Source organism: Juglans regia, chromosome 4, assembly GCF_001411555.2.
Source record: "Juglans regia cultivar Chandler chromosome 4, Walnut 2.0, whole genome shotgun sequence".
In the NCBI taxonomy this organism is placed as follows: domain Eukaryota; kingdom Viridiplantae; phylum Streptophyta; class Magnoliopsida; order Fagales; family Juglandaceae; genus Juglans; species Juglans regia.
In genome coordinates, this window is record NC_049904.1 from 27,442,580 (window position 1) to 27,459,242 (window position 16,663).

General features: G+C 37.6%; 2 protein-coding genes across 3 annotated transcripts; one reads left to right on the forward strand and one right to left on the reverse strand.

Annotated features, from left to right (window-relative positions):
• The first annotated feature begins 665 nt into the window (after nucleotides 1-665).
• LOC109012571 (probable F-box protein At4g22030) lies at nucleotides 666-1,979 on the forward strand. Its single transcript, XM_018994276.2, has one exon. The coding sequence runs from the start codon at nucleotides 666-668 to the stop codon at nucleotides 1,977-1,979; it is 1,314 nt and encodes a 437-aa protein (XP_018849821.2).
• A 2,346-nt stretch (nucleotides 1,980-4,325) lies between these two features.
• On the reverse strand, nucleotides 4,326-7,617 carry LOC109012562 (aminomethyltransferase, mitochondrial-like). Of its 2 annotated transcripts, none has more exons than XM_018994264.2 (4): nucleotides 7,347-7,617; nucleotides 6,486-7,064; nucleotides 5,822-5,940; nucleotides 4,326-5,045 (listed from the first exon to the last, which is right to left on the reverse strand). In XM_018994264.2, exons 2-4 carry the CDS (start codon nucleotides 7,044-7,046, stop codon nucleotides 4,499-4,501), a joined length of 1,227 nt encoding a protein of 408 aa, XP_018849809.2. In that variant the 5' UTR covers nucleotides 7,047-7,064; nucleotides 7,347-7,617; the 3' UTR covers nucleotides 4,326-4,498. The 2 variants fall into 2 exon arrangements, with proteins under 2 accessions (XP_018849809.2, XP_035545492.1); XM_035689599.1 differs by having other exon boundaries at nucleotides 6,486-7,223; nucleotides 7,347-7,489.
• Between the last annotated feature and the right edge of the window lie 9,046 nt (nucleotides 7,618-16,663).

Consider the following 16,663-nt stretch of genomic DNA (forward strand, 5'->3'; position numbering starts at 1 on the left):
ATGGATAGAATAGGAGGAATTATAGGAAGTGGATCCACACGAGAACATGATTATGGCAATTTTTCTGTATAGCCAAAAATAGAAGATTTACTCTGGTGTATATATTGTAACAACCGATTGTAATTGAATATGAATGAATGAGAAAAGATTTTTGACAAAATCTCAATACAAGAAAGAGTAGTACTAGTGGACGTTGAGTCGTACGTACGTGTGAAAAAGCCATAATGCTTTGGACTTGGGAGATATTGACCTGCTATCTAACTATATATATATATATATATATATATATACACACACATACAGATATATACATACATCCAAATTGCATGACACGCAACAAAATAAAAGAAAGAAACCAAGCTGGTTTGTAGTACTTACGAAAATTGTTATTTGTATTAGGTTAATGCAGGTTTTACCACGTCACATGAAAGACCAAACACGAGGTAGGAAAATTTATGTAAAGGGAATCGGTCAGGTTGGTCGGCCAATAGGCTGAGTCCAGTCATTTAGTCAGTCAATCTGTATTTAATTACGTAAAGACCCCTTCTTTACGTAAATGACGAGCTATCGTTCTGGAGTGCATAAATAGGACTAGAGAGCCTCTATACACCACCAGCATTCTCAACCTGCTTCGAAAAACCTGAGAGAAAACCCTGTTCAATCCCATGGCTTCCTTAAAGGCTTCAACTTTGCTATTACCTTCATTTTCTTCTTCTTCTTCTTCGTCTTCATATTGTTGTTCCATGAAACTTAATGATGCTATTCACGTCCCAAAGCTTCCAAAAGTTCGTTTCTCGGTTCCCAAAATAGCAATGAGAAAGCTGGTTGACGAAATGAACAGAAGGGTCAACGAGTTCACAAACAGGGTCCCAATAGAAAACATCAACCTCACTTCCACACCGGCTGCCAATGATATTGTTGAATCAAGCAACTCCACCTCTTTTGCCGCCACACAACTCTATGCCATCTTAGAGGCCGTGGCTGACAGAGTGGAAATGCACACCAACGTTGGACAGCAGCGTGACAACTGGAACACCCTTCTTCTGAACTCCATCAACATGATAACCCTTACTGCCGCAGCCATGGTTGGTGCTGCAGCGATTGGTGGCTCCGGAATGCCCCTTTTGGCTCTGAAATTGTCGGCCACGTTCTTGTATGCTGCAGCCGCGGGGATGTTGCTTGTGATGAACAAGATTCAGCCTTCACAGCTTGCAGAGGAACAACGCAATGCTACAAGATTGTTCAAGCAGCTTCGGAGCCAAATCCAAACTATGCTCGCTCTTCGGACTCCAACTCAAGAAGATGTGGAGGACGTGATGGAAAGGGTTTTGGCCCTTGACAAAGCCTACCCCCTTCCATTGCTAGGAGCAACGCTTGACAAATTCCCCGCAAAGTTTGAGCCAGCTGCTTGGTGGCCTTCCCATCAACTGATCATTCAAATGGAAAATGAATCACACGAAGGAAAACAGCTAGAGACAAATGGGTGGAGTGAGGAACTTGAAGCAGAAATGCGAGAGATCATGGAGGTGGTGAAGAGAAAGGACAGTGAAGACTATGAAAGGCTAGGAAACCTGGTGTTGAAGATCAACAAAATCTTGGCCATCTCAGGTCCATTACTCACAGGCATTGCGGCTGTCGGCTCGGCTTGCGTTGGTAATGTGGCATGGGCTGCAGTAGTAGCCTTGAGTGCTGGGGCGTTAGCTACCACTGTCAATACTTTCCAGCATGGTGCGCAAGTTGGGATGGTGTTTGAGATGTATAGAAACGCCGGTGGCTTTCTCCGGCTATTGAAAGAAACAATCGAAGAGGCACTTGAGGAAAAAGACTTGGAGAGAAGAGAAAACGGAGAGTTGTTTGAAACGAAGGTGACTCTGCAACTGGGAAGAAGCGTGTCACAGCTCAGAGATCTTGCAAGAAAGTCAGCTTCTTGCCGTATAGATGGAATTGCCATGGATGAATTCGCTAGCAAGCTTTTTTAGTTAGGATTCCATGCATAATATTAATTAGCATATATATGAATTTAACGTGATGGTATTAAAGTTCTTAAGTTTCACTCGTGCTTAGACAATATTAAAACCAATTTTCTTAGTTTCCGGCGTATAAAATATATTCTTGAATTCATAACCCTTTCCATTTAGTTGTTGAATAGTCAAGTTGCATGCAAAATTAGAGAACAAAATATACTTATAATGGATTAGCTTTAGGTGTAGTAATTTTCAAAAAAATTTTTAAATTTGAAAGTTAACGTACGTACATTAAATATATATTTTATTAATTATTTTTCTTTTATTTTCTTTCTATCACATATTTTATCACAATTAGTATATTAATTTGAGTTAGTGATATATTAATTTAATAAGAATATAATTATTAATTAATATATAATAGGTGGAATAGTAAAATATGATAAAATAAAATAAATTAATAATTAAAAAAATTAAATATTTTTGAAATTATTAGTTATTCATTATATAAATAAATGTATAATCTAATGTAGAGATTTGATGTGAATAATTAAAATCAAATTTATCTTATATTATTTTATTATTATATAATAAAAAAATAATTATTTAATGTGAAGATTTATGTGAATGAAATAGTTAAAAGTTAATTTTTTTTTATATTTATAAAAAAATATCTTTTAATTTTAACTAATTCAACCAGAATACTTCAAATACGGTTGATCAAACTCGGTTGATCTTTCGGAGAGTTATTCGTGATCAATTGAACAAAGAAATTTATATATCGATTAGGCAGTGAATATAGATAGGCTAAGATTGGACGACCGTGTCAAGACTTCTTTTTAGGTGTTGTCTTGTCTTGAAATTAATGGCTGGAATTGGCCCTGGAATTCGAAAGTCAGCTCAATTGAAAACTCTGCACGACTGTCGTGATCGTCGTATATATATTCTCTTTATAATGAAAATGATCCTCGATTGGCATGGGTCAACACCCAAGCAATAACCTCTATACATGAACATAGTACGTACCATTTCACACTGACTTGAAAATAGCAAAATTTAATGTGTTCTATCATTGTCTAAAAAATCTAAACAATATATATAAGCTGGACTCACATATCAAATCAAGATAATATTTTAATTTAAATATTACGACGATTAGTTTCTTGCCATTTAAAATGACACAAATGAGGACAAAATCTTGTCATGACAATTTCCGTTTAAATGCGTCTGATTTTTCCTGATTATAGTTTTAGGTCGTATTGGGTGGTTAATTAAAAGAAAAGGAATCTAAAAAAATTAAGAAAAATTATTCTCATCAATCATTATTCACTATCTCATACTTCACCCTCTATAAAAAACACATCCACAGTCTGAAAAAAAAAATTGTAAGTGTAGAGTGTGGAAGTAGATATTGGCTGATGAGTAGAATTTTTTAAAAACTAAAGAAAAAATTTATCCATAAGCCTCACACACCATACACTACTCTTTTTGTTATTTTTTTAATTTTTTTCTCTTACTCAATGTGTGGTATATGGATGATGAGTACAAGAATTCAATTATTTTAAGAAGAATAAAACAAAAATAATAATAAATAATAATAAAAAAAAGTATGGTGTGTAGTGTGAGACTTATGAATAACAAAGCTCAAACTAAATATATGACTTCTCTTTACAACTCAAATACTCGAGATATAAATCTTTTTATTAAATCCAAAATAGGGAAACAATTAGGCCTAAATTAGTTTTACAAATATTTGAAATCATCTCATATCATCTTAACATTCAAACACCATTTAAACACAAATATTTTTCAATTTCAAAATTTTAATTTTTTCATATAATCATTTGAACTTTCCAAAATTTTCAAACAAAATATAAAAAATAATTCAACTTTTTCAAATCTAACAAAAAAAAAAAAAAATTATATTAAAAGATTATATTTTAACACTCTTTTTAACTTTATAATTTTTTTATTCAATTTTTTTTCTGTCCTTTTTTAAAACCCCATAAAAATCTTATCTCAAACTGTTTTAACATTTTTCATAAATTATATCACTATTATTTACAAATTTTTCATCTCATTTCATATACTAAACCAAACGAGATTTCAGTCAACTTAATAAGTGTAAAAATTAATATTTATGGCGGCACCGGCCAATACAAGCCATATCGTCCAAATTGGACTCAATCCAATGAAAGAAGCCTAAATAGTAAACCCAAATTAAGTTGCTTTAAACCAGTTCGAATGCTATATCTTCTTATCTCTCATTACGATTGTTTTTAACCTTTATGACATAATTCTTGTTCGAAGAGACCATGTCTTCGGTAATTAAAGGGTTCACCATGTATGCTCTGCGAATCATTCTAGCAAGTATGGACTTCATAATGAAATGAACAAAACATAATATTACATTCCACCTCGTACTTCGTGCCGATAGTAATTGGAAGTTGGAATCGACAAGAAGTCAAGTTTATCGAAAAGATGTCGAAAAAGAACGGATTAGAAAATTCTGAAGTTGACATACCAGAGATGAATTAGGATGGCTTGTAGTATTTTGTTGGTACAAATGGCATTTTTGTGACAACCCCATCATAGGACTTTCCTCGAATTACAATCTTAACTTTGGTGCCTGCCTTGTGTGACCCAGATATCACATACCCCATTGCTATATTCTTCTTAAGGCAGGGGCTAAATCCTCCACTGGTGACTTCCCCAATGCCCTTTCCTTTATCATCCTGAATCTCATTGTGGCTTCTGGGAGGTGGCCCTGAAGAGAAAACCCCAACACGCCTGACTGATGGACCCTCTTCAAGTTGCTTAAGTATCACCTCGGCACCTAGAAAACCACCTTCAGCTCTTCTTCTCTTCCCTATGGCCCATGTGAGTCCGGCCTCAACAGGAGTTACATGTTGTTCCATATCGTTACCATATAAACAGAGCCCAGCTTCAAGTCGGAGACTGTCTCTAGCTCCCAGACCGGTCAACCTTACCTTCCCTTCGGATTTCTCCAAGATTGCTTTGGCAAGATCCACTGCATGCTCTGACGGAACGGAGATTTCAAAACCATCTTCACCAGTATACCTGAAAATCTCCGAGAAGAGGAAAGGCTAATCAACTATCAAGCAGTATTCTTTTTTTCTTCCTTTACAATTATTTTTTTGGGGGGGGAGGGGGAATAGGAGCGTTGGATACGTGCCCCTGTGTTATTGATAAGCTTGGATTCTTTTTTTATCGGTTTTTGTGTTGTAATAAGACAGATAACGTCATAATAAATCCAGTTTTATGAATGTAAGTTCCTTGAAAGCTTGGATTTAACACTGCTTTGTTGTAATGTCAAACGAATGGGGGCAGGAAAAGTTAATCATACTTCCCTCCTGAGAGGCATACAGCTTTGTATTCCTTTGGGATTGCAAGATCTGATTGTAGAGAGTGATTCTCTAATGATGGTTCAAGCCATTCAAGGAAAGAAAGAATCAATAGTAATGCTAAGTAATCTCACCAAAGGCATCCAGTAGCTGATGAAGATGTTTCCAAAATGTCATATTCAACATGTGGGAAGGTTGGGCAATAATGCAGCCCATAAGCTTGCAAGAAATGCATGGAATGTTGAGGATGTTAATGTATGGTGGGAATCTTACCCAGATTTTCTTTCTCAAATCATTTGGACTGATATTCATTTGTAATTGATCATTATCAATGAATTATGTTACTTTTGATATTAAAAAAAAAATGATATGGGACTGAACTATCACCGGCTAAAAATTCAGAAATTAGGATTTGGCATTTAGACTCTCACCGTGAAAGGTGACATACTCCTAATTTTGGACTTGAGAAAAAGAAATAAAAAAGAAACATACCCTGTCCTAGTTAGAAAGCAGTGCACTCCATTGATATCCAACATATGGAACTCCCCAAAGTATACCTTGCTCAAGTCTTTTTTTGTCAGGTGCTGAAGAACTGGGCCAGCCAATGGACCCTGCACCAGAAAAACCAAGGAAAACTATGTGTAAATTATGCATGTCATTTAACGGTATATTAAACTAGCTAAAGAAGCATTATCTTTTCGTCATAGTGCAAGTGTTAGCACCTTGCTTTCCAACAATCATGGCAATGTGGTTTGAATGACTTTCACAGAAATATAATCCAAGTTTTAATTGAACATCTAGTCTATTATCTCTGAGTTAGTGTAATTAAAAAACTTTCTTGCAAATATTTATATTTTGATTTAGTTCAGAAGGAACATAAAAAGGAAGATAAAAGGAAGGAACAAAGGTAAAACTCATGTATTGAAGGCACATAGCATAAATTAAGAACAAGCCAAGAGCTCAACCTGCGTAGCCTAAAGAACTGCAGTGTATACAAAAAAAAAAAAAAAGAACAAGTCTGCATTTTCCTGGGACCTATATAAAAAGCATTAAAATTTCAGCAGGTGACATGCATATTCCAAGGTAAGAAAATAATCAATCCGAGGAAAAACTAAGACGAGGAGGAAAAACATGGAAAGGGAAATCTAGGATTGACCTGGAGAGCTAGAAGTGACCTCTCATCATGGATGTGCCATAAGACATCCCCACCTTTGGCCTTGAATGCCTTCATATGCTCCTCAATGTGAGCCAGATCCTTATCCCTACACCCTGCATTGACGACCAGGTATATGTGATCATCCTTCACCTTGGTTATCACTGAATCATCAATTGCTCCTCCCTTCTCATTTGTAAAGACAGTTAGCGTCCCGGTTCCAGGGGCAAGAGCAGCAACATCAGCAATGACAAGCTTTTCAAGGAAAGGTATGCAATCCTTTCCCTTGAGGCTCAGCCCACACATATGGGAGACATCAAAAAGGCTACCATTCTGCCTACAATTGAGAGTAGAATCCATGATTGAGTCCTTGTATTGAATGGGCATGCTCCACCCAGCAAAGGGCACCATCTTCCCGCCATTAGCAACATGGAAGTCATGAAGAACTGTCTTTTTTAGCTCTGCTTCTGCAGAAAGGTATCGACGAGCAACAGTCTTCTTATCAGCCTGAGCAAGATGACGTGTTAATGATTGCCCAAGTTGCCACAAACCCCCTCCTCTCATCTTCTTAGCAGAGAATATCTGATGAAAGTTTTAGACACACATAGACATCAGAAGTGTCTCTAATAAAATGACAATGGCTTCTAAACAGAAACCAAACACTCACATAGATCTCCAAATCACACACAGAAACTCAACCTATCATCTCGAATCTAGATCTGAATAGTGTTTCTCCACAACCTTATTTCAGGAAGCAATCAATCACATAGCTCTCCAAATCACACACAAAGAAAAAAGGTACAAACCCAGATGACATTGAATTTCAAAGAAAGAACGAAAGAGAAACACTGGGAAAGCACTTACAGAGATGGGTTCCCTTCGTCGTCCTCTGTTATCTCAAGAACAACCAAATCTAAATAAAAAGACTGTCTTTTATGCATAGGTGTGTCTATTTATCTTATATATGTGTGGGTGTGTCAGTGCGTGTATAAGAAGTGGGAAAATATTGGGAGGGTTGGTGGGTAAATCGAGTCGAAAAAATCGAGTCGCATAGTGAGTGGAGGAAAGGGTTTCTCTTTCAGACGGTGACAGCCAACGAAACCCGATCGTTAGCGAGTGGTCGTAGCGCTACGAAACGACCTACCTCATCATGATCATCCCTCTTTCTCTGCCTTCTGATTATATCCGATCCGTGGTTGCCTTCTTTTTTTTGTTTTAAATAATTATTTCAAGTGTTTTCATCAGGAAATAATCCATGAAAAGTTAATTTATAATATACAAGACTACAAGGAGGTCAAAGACTTAGGGGTGATAAACGGTCCGCGAATGGACCGACCGGACCAATCCATGGTCCGAGATTTCTCTAGATCGAATAAAAAATAAAAATAAAAAAATATTTTATATATATTTTTTATATAATAATTATACAATTAACAATATAAAATTTTAAATATGTTATTAATTCTTGTTAATATTCTATGAATTAACTAATATATAATATCAATTAGTTAATTATATAGTAAATATATAAATTAATAATATAAATTTCATATAATTTATTATCATTGACCATATAAAATATTTTTTTATTAAGTTTGTTACATAATTCACATTAATAAGTCACTTAATTTAATTTAATATTTTAAATAAATTTTTTTATTAATTAATTAAAAAAATAAAAATAAAAAATAGGCCGGACCGGACCGGACTGGACTGATAGCTATCAGTCCGGTCTGGTTCCTTTGGGTGTTTGGTTCGGTCTGGTCTGAAAAAATATTCAGTCTATTGCCAGACCGGACCGGACCGGACAATTTGCACCCCTAGTCAAAACTATGTAAATTTGCACACTTGGGGACTCAAATTCGAGGTATTATAAGATATTTTGTAAATAATAGTGAAAAAGTAATGAATAGAATATTGAATAATAGTGAATAATAGTAACAAGTAGATAAAAATTAATAATAAAATAATAAATAATAGTAAGAATATCTCAAGTGTTCTAAGTATCCTAATTAAAATCGCTGACAGAAGAACTACTTAAGTTGATTGAGATATTGCTTAAAATGTTGAAGGGCTATTGCCAACGGCAGCTTGGTAGTTGCTATTATTATGTGAGATCGTGGTAGGTGGCTTTGTATGGCAACCAAAATATGACTGATGAATAGGCTTTCAAACTAAAAAAAAATTATATTTGTAAGTATTGGGAGTAACTGGCAATCAAAGGCTAAGTTAAAATGAAATAGTGGAAACAAATCAAAAGAAAAAATCAACAATCAACAATTAATTTTTTTTTTTCAAATAAAAAATTTTGGTATTAAACAATATAAATTTTGTATTCCTGCCTCGGTTTTCAGGACAAAGGACTCATAAAGTGTGGTAAATGCATTGTACACCAATAAACATCTAGGGTTTGAAATTTTCTAATATGTTAAATAACAAAAGATGGGGCAATAAATGTGGCGCAAATAATCTACAGGTCTTGTTTGGATGTTGAGTTGAGTTGAGTTGAGTTCTTTATGAATAATAGTGAGTTAAAATGGTAAAGTGAATTTTATGGGATCACTTAAGATGAGTTTAGATATGTTTGGATATTAAAATAAGTTTAGATGTATTTATAGGAAATTGAAAAAGATTATAGATCCCGCGTGTAAAAAGTTGTTGAGTTAAAAAAGGTTGTGGGTCCCGCGTGTAAAAATATGTTGAGTTGAAAAAGGTTGTGGGTCCCATGTGTAAAGAGGTTTTAAGTTGAGATGAGTTTAATGATTTGAGAGTTTAGTATTTAGATGTTACATTTAGCTTAAAATTAGATTGAACTCTAAGTTTCAAACATAGCCTTAATTAATTGGGATAACTTGACTAAGTTTAAGGAAATATTTCATTTGTCTCGTAAAAATAAAGAGTAAGGTTGCGTTTGGATAGTGAAGTGATCTCGGATATCCTGTGAATAGTAGTGAAAAATAATAAAAAAATAATGATAAACTATTGAATAGAAGTGAATAATAGTAAAAAGTAAATGAAAAATAATAATAAAATAATGAGTACTCCAGCCAAATTAGCCCTAAGTCAAATTTAGGAAGATTATTACTACAACCACGAAAGAATTTTATAAAAATAAACAAATAAACTGATGTGATCTTATGTGATACGTTAAATTTACTTTATAATCAAAGTAACTTTACAATATGATATACCATATCAAATCATGTCAATTTGTGAAATTATTTTTTGTAAAATTCTTTTGTAGCCAAAACATATTTCATTCAAGAATATTGTTATGAAATAGAGATAATATAAATATATATATGTATATCGCAGATATATTATATTTTAGAAGGTCTAAAATAGTTTTTTTCTTAAAATCATAACCCCTAATTTCAATTTAAATAATTCACATTTAACCTCACTTTTAGTATGACAAATAATGATGCCGGAGGATGGGGGATGTCCGATGTTGGGCCTGATCCATATGGACACTCATATGGGTTCATTACATATGGTCCTTACTTTCGGCCGAGTCTGACGGATCCGGGACCTAGTCCATTCGAACGTCTGCCTAACAACTAAGATTACTCTCATTAGATTAGTTAAAGTTAAAATATATTTTTTATAAATATAAGATGAATTTAGCATTTAGTAATTATATTCACATAAATTTCTATATTGAAATAGCTATTTTTTCATTATATGATAATAAAATAATATAAAATGAATTTAACTTTAACTATTCACATCAAATCTTCATATTGAATCAACCATTTATTCATTATATAATAATGAATAATTAATAATTTTAAAAAATTTTTAATTTTTTTAATTATGAATTTATTTTATTTTAGTATATTTTACTATTCATAATATTATATATTAATTCATAATTATATTCTAATTATATTTTTTTTATTATCATTTAAAATGGAGAGAGAAATAATTGATATTAAAAGGAGAGAGAAAAAAAGAATATAAAATAGATTTGATGAATGAATAAGTCCTTTCAAATTTAAAAATAATTTTAGATGTTACTGTAGCTATATTCTAAATATTTAGAATATAGCTATTTCAATGTGAACTATTTTATAACTTAATAGTTAAATTTTTATTAAATTTAACTTTTAGCTAATTCAATGAGAATTCCGTAAACAAAGCGTACCCAGGCTGCTGGAGGACAAAGAATCCCCGCAGCCATTGGACAAATCGCTGGTTTCGCTTAAGCAAGTGAAACAAGTCAACCATTTTTCTACTGCTTATTTGATCTCTCGCTCTATCTCAGTCTCTCTCTTTGGTAGTCGAAGGTTCTTGACTGCTTTGCTTCGGTGCCTTTTTACTTTCCGAATGAGTTAATCTAAATTCTAACTAGGCAAGCCATATTTGCCTTCTGTGTTTTCTATTTTTATATACTTATTTATCTTAGTTTGTCGGGTTTTCTTTATCTCGTAAGATGCAACCCGGTTGTTATTTCAATATTGGTGAACTGGGCAAGTAGAAGATCTTCTGGTATTTCAGTATCATATTCCTGAATTAAGTAAAGAGACTCAGAAAGGAGTTGAATGTCATACTTGGACCACATAGCAATTTCCCTATAATGGGAATCGTTTACCTTTGGAATCTGTTTGATATTATCGATATATTGATCTCGTTTTGGTATTTGTTTAATGTTTACGCTTCTCTTTCACCTTATGGTTTGGTCTCTGTGCTTCAATTTATTTTTCGAGGGTGATAATTATCATGGTCCAACCATGCTGATGCTGTTGAGTCCCTGCCCAAGCAAGCAGTCATTGTTGACTGCTTGCTGCTTAACCCCTAACGCCCAACTCTCAACTGTCCATTGAATGCAACAATAAATGCATTCATACGTAAAACAATGCATCTATAAATTGAGGCTTCTGGCGAGAGTCTCAGATACACCCAAAGAAGAAAAGAAAAGAGAGAGAGCCGAGAGAGCTCTGAGAGAAAAGAAGAGAGTTGAGTTGAGTAGAGTGTGATCCTCCTCCTCTGTAATATTTTCTTGTGTGCCACTATTTATTAGTGAAGCTCTTTTCTGTGGATGTAGGCAGTTGCCGAACCACGTTAAATTTTTGGTGTCACTGAGTGCATGAGTGTACTCTTTTATTACCGCTTTTATCCCTTCCGCTGTGTTGATTTCCCCAACAAATGGTATCAGAGCGTTTGTTGGAAGAAGTTTTTTACAGAAAACTCGGTTTTAGTGTGTGGCTCAGTTTTCAAATTTGAGCATACCACTGTGTTCGTCTCATCCAGACAAGAAAAGCGGTGGAAACCAAAGGCCAAACGGAGGCCGCACGCACTCCCACGCGCCGTCTGAAGATCGGAGAGTGAGACCCACTCTCGACACGCGTCCCACGCGCCAAGTAGAGTCTCTAGCGCGTGATTCCCACGCTCCTACACGCGCCACACGCGCCCCAGAGAAGACTTGTGCGTGAAGTTCACGCGCCCTGACGTGTTCTTGACTCCATAAAGCGCGTGATGGACACGCGCCTACGCGTTCCACGCGCACCAGAGGAGTTCAGGCGCGTGAGTTACACGCGCCTACGCGCTGTTTGTCGCGCCACGCACTGCACGCGCGACAGAGTTCCTGTTTTGGTTCTTTTGCTCATTCCTTGTGCTATCTGAGTCCGATTTTGACGAAACAAGACTCGTTTCCAACAAAATCAGACGTTCCGGACACAACGGTGCTGTCCGTTTTGTGATATTCCACCTCAAAGATCCTGTACTTGTATTTTGTATTTAGAACAGTCTAAATCCATGGAGGATTCAGCATCAGGCGCCATGATAAAGCTGACTGCCTCAAACTACAGTCTTTGGAGACCTCGAATGGAGGATCTCTTGAACTGTAAAGATCTGTTTGACCCTTTGGAAGATGAAGGGAAGAAGCCAGATGAAGTTACGGATCAAGTGTGGAAAAAGATGCACAAGAAGACTATTGGTCAGATCAGGCAATGGATTGACCATAGTGTTTTTCACCACGTGGCCCAGGAGACGGATGCATATAACCTCTGGAAAAAGTTAGAGGATATGTATCAGGCTAAAACTGCTCGAAACAAGGCCCTCTTGATGAGACGGCTTGTTAACTTGAAGTTGAAAAGCGATACCTCTGTTGCCGAGCATACTAGCGAGTTTCAAAACCTAGTTAACAGCTCGGGTCCGTCAACCTGAATCTTGGCGATGAAGAACAAGCCCCGCTACTTCTCAGTTCATTACCAGACAGTTGGGAGACGCTGGTGGTCTCCCTAAGTAACTCTACTCCAGATGGCAAACTTACCATGACGATGGTTAAGGATGCTCTATTTAATGAGGAGGCCAGACGAAAAGAGACAAACATGAATCAAACTCATGCCCTTGTCACCGAGAGTAGAGAAAGGCCTCAAGGTAATGATAGAGGGAGAAGTGGAGGCAGAAATAGAGGGAAGCCTCAACCACGTGGAAGGTCCACCAGCAGCAAGAACCAGCAGACGGGTAACATAAAATGTTACCACTGTGGCAAAGAAAGTCACATGAGGAAACACTGCCGCAAGTTTTTAAGGGAGCAAGGTCAAAGCAGTAAGCTGAAGAAAGAAGATGGTGAAACCCTTGTCACTCTTTCGGGAGATGTGGCAATACTCTCCACCAGTGACGAGACGTGTCTGCACGTTGCAAGCCATGATGTTGAGTGGGTGGTAGACACAGCAGCATCATACCATGCCACTTCCCATAGTGAATTTTTCACTACGTACAAAGCAGGAGACTTTGGTACGGTAAGGATGAGGAATGCCAGTTCCTCGAAGATTGTGGGAGTTGGCGAAGTGCAGATAAAAACCAACGTTGGTTGCACCATGGTGTTGAAAGATGTTCGACACATTCCTGACCTTCGGCTCAACCTGATTTCCGGGACAGCCCTTGATCGACAGGGCTATGACAACTACTTCAGCAAAGGCACTTGGAAGCTGTCACAAGGTGCCATAGTTGTCGCCCGAGGACATATTTGCGGTACGTTGTACAAGACCCATGTGAAGATCGGTTCTGATAGCCTCAATGCAGTGGAAGACGAGGCATCACCAAATCTGTGGCACAAGAGACTCGGACACATGGGTGAGAAAGGGTTGGATACGCTTGCGAAGAAGGCACTCATCAAAGTTGCCAAAGGAACAGCGTTAAACCCTTGTGAGTACTGTTTGTTTGGCAAACAATGTAGAGTCTCGTTTAAATCCTCTACGAAGAGAAGATCAGAGTTGTTGAGTCTGGTACACTCTGATGTATGTGGTCCCATGGAAGAAGAGTCATTGGGAGGTAATAGATATTTCGTGACATTCATTGATGATGCTTCACGAAAAGTCTGGGTATATGTTTTGAAGTCAAAGGATCAGGTCTTCGAGCACTTCAAGAATTTCCACACCCTAGTGGAAAGAGAGACGGGAAAGAAGTTGAAGTGCTTGCGAACGGACAACGGAGGAGAATATGTCTCCAAAAGGTTCGCTGCATACTGCGCTGATCGCGGTATTCGACATGAGAAGACGGTCCCATATACCCCTCAGCACAATGGTGTAGCCGAAAGAATGAACCGGACTATCATTGAAAGAACAAGATGCATGCTCAGTATGGCCAAGTTACCAAAGCCATTATGGGGTGAAGCTGTTCTAGCTGTCTGTTACCTGATCAACAGATCACCTTCTGCACCACTGGAATTTGAAATTCCTAAGAAGGTTTGGTCTGGAAAAGATGTCTCTTACTCTCACCTGAGAGTGTTTGGGTGCAAAGCCTTTGCACACGTATCCAATGAGCTGAGACAGAAGCTCGATGTCAAGTCAACTCCATGTATCTTTGTTGGATATGGAGATGAAGAATTCGGATACAAGTTATGGGATCCAGTGACAAAGAGAATTGTCAGAAGTAGGGACGTTGTGTTCCATGAAAACCAGAACATAGGAACTGAAGCTTCATCAAGAGAGCTTAGTTCCGATACTCCAAACCCTGCACCATTACAGTCCGCCACAGATAATGAGGAAATGCAGGATCGAGATCCAGAAGCAGAAGAAGAAGCTCAGGGTGTCGAGCAGGGGGAGCAAGAATCCTCTCCACCAGCAGCTGGTGTACCACCACAAGGGATAGATGGTGATGAACCTCCTTTGGTTGATGAACCAAGAAGATCGGCAAGAGGCCGCCTACTGATTCCGTCGAGGAGATATTCGGAATCAGACTATATTCTGCTTACTGATGAGGGGGAGCCAGAGAGCTTCCAGGAAGTTCAAACTCATGCTGATAAAAGCCTATGGGTGCAGGCAATGCAAGAAGAGATGAGTTCTTTGCAGAAAAATCAGACCTATGAGTTGGTGAAACTTCCTGAAGGAAAGAAAGCCCTAAAGAACAAATGGGTGTTCAAGCTGAAGAAAGATGGTCAAGGAAAGCTGATAAAGCACAAGGCCAGATTGGTTGTCAAAGGATTCCAGCAGAAGAAGGGAATCGATTTTGACGAGATATTTTCTCCAGTAGTGAAAATGATGTCAATTCGAGTCATACTCGGATTGGTAGCCAGCTTGAATTTGGAACTCGAACAGATGGATGTGAAGACAGCCTTTCTCCATGGAAATTTGGAGGAGGAAATCTATATGGAGCAACCAGAAGGGTTTGCAGCTCCAGGAAAAGATCACTTAGTCTGCAGGCTGAAGAAGAGTCTCTATGGCCTCAAGCAAGCGCCGAGGCAATGGTACAAGAAGTTCGACTCATTCATGATGAGTCATGGTTACAAGAGACTTGTTGCAGATCAGTGTGTCTATGTTCGAAGGTTCCAGAATGACAAGTTTGTCATACTCCTTCTTTACGTTGATGATATGTTAATCGTTGGTGAGGATAGGTCCATGATTAACAAACTAAATAAGGAACTATCCAAGTCCTTTGACATGAAGGACTTAGGCCCAGCACAGCAAATTTTGGGCATGAAGATTGTTCGTGATAGGAAAGTCAAAAGGGTGTGGCTATCACAACAAAAATATGTTGAACAGGTCATTAGACGTTTCAACATGGGAGATGCTAAGCTAGTCAAAACTCCACTTGCAAACCACTTCAAGTTGAGCAAGAGCTCGTGTCCTTCTTCAAAGAAAGAGATTGAAGAAATGGAAGCAGTCCCCTACTCTTCAGCAGTAGGAAGCCTGATGTATGCAATGGTTTGTACCAGACCAGATATTGCTCATGCTGTAGGCATGGTGAGCAGATTCCTTTCAAATCCAGGAAAGGATCATTGGGAAGCAGTCAAGTGGATTCTCAAGTACCTGAAAGGTACATCGAATATGTGCTTGTGTTTTGGGGGAGCTAAACCAGTTTTGGAAGGCTATACAGATTCAGATATGGCAGGAGATCTACTTCAGGATTTCTCTTCACCTTTGCAGGAGGAGCTGTCTCTTGGCAGTCCAAGTTGCAAAAGTGTGTTGCTTTATCCACAACGGAGGCAGAGTACATTGCCGCAGCAGAAGCTGGAAAAGAGATGTTGTGGATGAAACGTTTTCTCCAAGAACTAGGAGTTAGTCAAGAGGACTACAAGGTACATTGTGATAGTCAAAGTGCTCTAGACTTGAGCAAGAATTCAATGTACCACTCCCGCACCAAGCATATTGACATCCGCTATCATTGGATACGCGAAGCGATGGAACAACAGTTGTTGAAGCTTGTGAAGATCCATACGAAAGAGAATCCAGTGGACATGCTGACGAAGGTGGTTACAAGTGAGAAGCTTGAGCTATGCAGAGACATAGCTGGGATGGAGAGCATCTAGATAAATGGGCATGGAGGGGGAGAATTGTTGAGTCCCTGCCCAAGCAAGCAGTCATTGTTGACTGCTTGCTGCTTAACCCCTAACGCCCAACTCTCAACTGTCCATTGAATGCAACAATAAATGCATTCATACGTAAAACAATGCATCTATAAATTGAGGCTTCTGGCGAGAGTCTCAGATACACCCAAAGAAAAGAAAAGAGAGAGAGCCGAGAGAGCTCTGAGAGAAAAGAAGAGAGTTGAGTTGAGTAGAGTGTGATCCTCCTCCTCTGTAATATTTTCTTGTGTGCCACTATTTATTAGTGAAGCTCTTTTCTGTGGATGTAGGCAGTTGCCGAACCACGTTAAATTTTTGGTGTCACTGAGTGCATGAGTGTACTCTTTTATTACCGCTTTTATCCCTTCCGCTGTGTTGATTTCCCTAACAG